Below are 6,000 nucleotides of genomic sequence, written 5' to 3'. Positions count from 1 at the left end.
ATATTTTTCTCCCATCCCAATTTCGTATCATCCAATTCAACCCTCCCCTGTCACGAACGCTGTTTCTTGCCTCCCACAAGCCGGCTGCAATGTGGACTAAGTCATACATAGCACAAGTCCCCTCCGGTACTTGAGGTAACAGCAGTCGCATCTTTTCACCTGCGCAGCTCGATCTCTCAGTGGTGAGGAGTAACGCGTGGGAGGCTCACGCTGCCCCCGACACTTCCTGATTCTACTGCGCAGGCGCACCAACCGACCTGTAGGAGTCGCTGTCCACAACGCCTGATCCCCACCCATCAGTTTCCCACCCCCTAATACGGCCAATGTGTATTAGTATGAACGACCCGCTAAACTGAAAGCAATGTGGAGCGCTGGGCTCGAACAGGCGAGCCCAGCGTCTCTGCATTTGTGGCGAGCGCCTTGCCCACTACGCCACGTAGCCGCCCTGTTGCAGTGAAAGGGTTAACCCGTCGGTAGTGTGGTAGTGAAAGGGTTAAAGGTAGAATCTGTAATGTCGTCAAACAGCGACCTCTATTGCACTTTGTTTACATGTTTTGTTTTTGTCTGATGTGTGGGTTGGATTTCAGTGAGTATAGGGCGGAGAGGTTGCTACTGCTGGCCACGCTGATCTGGAGAAACTCACACTATAATAAGTAACTAAACTCCAAGCCACATGTTAGACCGAAACAAAAGAAATAAACAAAGCGCAATACCAAGATAAGGCTCTTTCACCTAGAGGGCGCTGTTTGACGGCATTACACTTTCTACCTTTAAGTGCAGCAAAGACTAACATGATCTACTGTGAATAGAAATATATCAGCCTGACAGAGGAAATGCTTTGTGTTGTAAAAACTAAATGTACAATATGTAATAGTGTACAGTGATGCGATCTGGTGTACCTAGCACTTGTGCAATTAAGTTCATTTTACATAAAGTAGTTTAAATTTAAATGATCTGGACCATATTTGACATCAAAACACGAGCAGAGATCCTCGCGGCCGTTACGAGACTCTTACATCCTTCTGCGTCAACGCTGAGATTCAAAAGGGAAAACACACCCAATTATTTGTTCTTCGTGTTTCTAAAAGCAAACACGTCTTTTCATCAGGAAAATCGGAAAATGGGTGTTCGTATCGATCTGACATACATAGAATGAACCGTAAATTGGCTGCGTTTTTGAATTGTACGGTATTTATCATGCCTAGTTTAATTGCGATAAGACAGACGTCCCACAGGCACCTCGGGAGAACGTTGTGTACTGTACTACTGAATATTCATATAAGCACGTGATTACTGCTAATGGATAAAGGCTACTGAGGAAGTACACCTGGAAGGGCTTGTCTCGGACCAAAGCCGCCTCACAGAGGACCCACATTTCAATACTACCGTCTGCTTCTAACACCCTAGAGACGGCTCAATTTGTATTATTGATAACCTCTAATTATGCGGTCGCGTATGTATGCATGATATACTGTATACAGCACGTAGGCTAATATCATCAATTTAGCTGGGGACACATTTACTGTACTGTACGTCTGCTTTCCTCTACCTTGGAAATGTCTTCTACTTGTACATACAGTACATCACTGATGTGTTGGATTATGGAACCTGTACAGTAATTGTAACTGAGGGGTACAATTCCCTGACTGTATTAATCAAGTATGGTATCATTAAACCACTACCGTCTTATGTACATTATACTGGCCATACCGTACACAAGTATATGATGAGAACACTTCCCCACAATGATACGGTTTCCACACAATCTGGATTTAAGTATTTATTAGCAGCAAGAGTACATAATATACTTTACTTGAATGCGCTTATAAGGCAAAGGAATGTGCGTAGGCAAATCAATAATGAATGTCCATCCTCTGGTTACGCATGAGATAATAATACAACCTGAATATTAGGAATTATATCTAGGGGATACTGGTAGGGGGGTTCCTACCGGTTGTAAGCCAGCAGGGGGAGCAAATGCTCTAATGCAAAGTCTGGTTCCACGGGGACTCAATAAGCTCCTGCTCGGGGAGGCGGTATTACTCCCTGGATCAGCGGACGAAAGGCAGCCGCTATAATCCCAGTATGCGTGCAGCACAGGTGGAAGCCGGTCAGCCTCTCCAATAGAGACGGGCTCGAATGATGTTCCTCACGGGCAGGTCCCACAGCAGTGGGTGTAGACGATTCTTATCCTCTCCACCAGCCTGGTACAAAGCAATAATAATAATACTCCAGCCGGAAAGGGGCTCTGCATTCACCGGTGTAGATCCTCCGGTGCGCGGTACTTCACATTAACTAAGTTGAACTTATCATCACGTTATTCAACCAAGCTCTGATACTTTACTATCCTATTCGCACGCGGCTATAAGTGCTCTATTTAGACGCACAGTTGCTCACTTCACTTGGTCTTTGACTCGTGATGAAGGCTTTACTAGTAAGGAGCGAACGATACGTTGAACAAACGTATTAGGATAAAACAAGACTCTATTTTGGGGCAATACGGGCCCACTTCACAGCACGTTGTATCGTAGTGTGAGGCTTCAACTTGTTACTAAGACTCGAACTGAACTGAACTGAACTACTTCTGTATTCACCTGCGCCATATTTATATGTTGGGCGAATAAACTAGTACCAGCCTTATTTCTGTCTCGTAGTCCTGGGCAGAACCGGGCATGTACAGACATGTCTTGACGGTAGCTTTGAACTCGACTCTGGGGGTAAGACACTGGCGCTGGTGGCACGCCATCCAATAAGAGAACGAAATATTATGGTCTGTAGTAGGTTAAAGGGATATTCCGTGTATATGTACAAAGAATACACAAGGGATATCAAACGATATACAAATATTATGCAATATATATCAATCAATAAATACATATATTCGGTTTAATCTGACCCTTTGTAACAGTAATTGTTCTCAAGTATATACACATTTATTTTGTCTGTGATACTCGGATAAAAAGCTTTTGCTCAAACACTTGGCCACAACATGAGAAAATAAAGAACATAAAAAATCCAAACACAGTATAATTGAGGTGAAGTTTCACTTAGACTCACGCTGAACATATGCACAAATATTAGATTATATTCAAATGTATTGTCATTATACAGCACAAGTACAATATAACAAAAATAAGTGCAAATGTAACAGTAAAGTGCAATTGTAATATATCATTTACAGGTGATCAGATGTACAGAGTTGTAATATTATTATGTACAGTGATACAGGTATAAAGACACTACTAGTAAGTCATACTGACAAGCAGCGTAACTAGTAAGACAGGTAAGGGATATGTACAGATATATACATATAGTATCCGCAGATATGTAAAAAGATGTGCAGGTATGTACAGACAGATGGATAGATACTGTATATATAAATATGGTGAGAATATAAACCTTTATCTAACAAATTGCAGTATGTATTGCACAGTCCCAAGCAAAGCAATACGGATTGGATCCATAACATTGCTCGCATGCATCGACACAGCTACAGTGGCTCAGGAGTAGCGCGTTCGTCTGGTATATTGGAAGGATCCCGGTTCGATTCCCACTCCTCCCGGGCAGCATGTCGAAGTGTCCTTGAGCAAGACAATTGCTCCCGATGTGCAGGTTGGCACCTTGCACGGTTGCCTCCGCCATCGGTGTGTGAATGTGTGAGTGAATGGGTGAATGTGAGGAACGAAAATTGTAAAGTGCTTTGGATATATAAATGCACCATTTACCACATGTAGGCTCAGCCAGATTCATTGTCTGTTGTTGGGCTTGTTTGTGCCAGGAGTCGTGGAGGAGTCCCCCCTCTACACGCAGCAGTACCCCGCGGCGCCGTGCCCAGAGCCCCACCCAGCCGCGTGCCCGTTACCAGGGGGAGAGGCGTGCCAGCTCAGAGAGCGAGAGGGGTCCCCCGGCCAGCCGGATACAGGCCGCCCCCGGCTATAGTGGAGGACTCGTACGGCGAATATGTAAGTACATGTAACTTGCAGCAGCGAGTCAGAAGTGTTGTTGTTGTGGAATTGATCATTTATTTGCCGCATACTTTGTGACATTTGCATTTCCGTTTTAAAACATGACGATGAGGCGAAGTGCGGACTCTCTGCTTTTGATTCTGACAAAATATTAGCTTCCATGTATAATATTTTTTTATAAAAGGCAGCTGTTGTAGCCACTTCCCCATCATTTCACTTCAATGTGAACTGTGAACAACGTAAGCCTGTAGCTTAATGGGTAGCGCGCGACACTAACACTGCCACGGTTAGGGGGTGCGGTTCCCACTGGGGTCACCCAAGGCTTTGGATAGAAGCACCTGCCAAATGGCAAAAATAAATAAAAACAACACCCATACAGACGAGACCCACACACTGTTCTGTGACTCCTCTGCACCATCAGATGCTTGCTGGTACACACACACACACACACACACACACACACACACACACACGCGCACACACGCACACACACACACACACACACACACACACACACACACACACACACACACACACACACACACACACACACACACACACACACACACACACACACACACACACACACACACACCACACAGGATTCAGTGCTTGATAAGAGAGGGTGAATAATTTTGGCGTTACCTGCCCTTATGGGAGGGCGTGCTGCAATACCAACTGCTGCCAGAGATGAATACATCCGGAGTCTGGAGCCTTTGTGCATTTGCCAAGAGAGCCTCCCGCTGCACCGTCAAAGCAAGTTCCCCGGGGCTATTGGCATCGACGTGGCATATTTAGCAGATCCAGGGCGCGGGGAGGCGTCCCGCGCAGGAGAGGGTCCCCGCCGGCCCCCGTGCCTAACCGCGTCTGACAGGTTTATTCAGTGGCTGCGAGTCGAACGCGTGGAGGTCACCGGGAACGACTCCTGGACCAGCTGTTTCCCATCATTGTCACTGTTGTAAACCGCATCCCACGACACCTGCAACCTGTGCCCCCCCCCCCACCCCCCCGAACATCTGCCACATGATAAATCTAACGGCATCGCAGCAAATTAGTGGCTGAATGAGTGGATCTACGTAGTCTCTGAACGAATGTGTCGCCGGACCGGACCCGGCGTTCGCTGCAGAGCGGCAGCAGGTTGAGGGGGGTTGTGTGCTGCTGGTGTGTCATGTGATGACGTGGAGAAAGATGTTTCTTGTCTGTAGTCGCCGCCGACTGGTTCCCTTTGCTACTGAGCATGTTCACCTTGTTCTGTTTTCTGCTCGTCTGTCTGCCTGTTACCTGCCTGTTACCTGCCTGTTACCCTCCTGTTACCCACCTGTTACCCGCCTGTTACGCGCCTGTTACCTGCCTGTTACCTGCATGTTACCTGCCTGTTACCCACCTGTTACCTGCCTGTTACCTGCCTGTTACCCGCCTGTTACCTGCTTGTTACCCGCCTGTTATCTGCCTGTTACCCGCCTGTTACCCGCCTGTTACCCGCCTGTTACCCGCCTGTTACCTGCATGTTACCTGCCTGTTACCTGCCTGTTACCCGCATGTTACCTGCCTGTTACCTGCCTGTTACCCGCCTGTTACCTGCCTGTTACCCGCCTGTTACCTGCCTGTTACCTGCCTGTTACCCGCCTGTTACCTGCCTGTTACCTGCCTGTTACCTGCCTGTTACCTGCCTGTTACCCGCCTGTTACCTGCTTGTTACCCGCCTGTTACCTGCCTGTTACCCGCCTGTTACCCGCATGTTACCTGCCTGTTACCTGCATGTTACCTGCCTGTTACACGCCTGTTACCCGCCTGTTACCCGCCTGTTACCCGCCTGTTACCCGCCTGTTACCTGCATGTTACCTGCCTGTTACCTGCCTGTTACCTGCCTGTTACCTGCCTGTTACCCGCCTGTTACCTGCTTGTTACCCGCCTGTTACCCGCCTGTTACCCGCCTGTTACCCGCATGTTACCTGCCTGTTACCTGCATGTTACCTGCCTGTTACACGCCTGTTACCCGCCTGTTACCCGCCTGTTACCCGCCTGTTACCCGCCT

General features: G+C 47.5%; 1 protein-coding gene across 1 annotated transcript in view; it reads left to right on the top strand.

Annotated features, from left to right (window-relative positions):
* khdrbs3 (KH domain containing, RNA binding, signal transduction associated 3) overlaps positions 1–6,000 on the top strand; it is a gene marked incomplete at its 3' end in the record, with an annotated part of 234,070 nt that overhangs the window by 142,451 nt on the left and 85,619 nt on the right. Inside the window, exon 6 of the mRNA XM_084312684.1 lies at positions 3,779–3,962. Within this exon, the coding sequence (XP_084168810.1) occupies positions 3,779–3,962 (184 nt within the window). The remainder of the gene's footprint in view (positions 1–3,778; positions 3,963–6,000) is intronic.

This window comes from Notolepis coatsorum (assembly GCF_963971535.1).
Source record: "Notolepis coatsorum genome assembly, chromosome: 4".
In the NCBI taxonomy this organism is placed as follows: Eukaryota; Metazoa; Chordata; class Actinopteri; order Aulopiformes; family Paralepididae; genus Notolepis; species Notolepis coatsorum.
The sequence above is the reverse complement of the archived record's forward strand: the minus strand, read 5'-3'. Positions and strand labels throughout refer to the sequence as shown.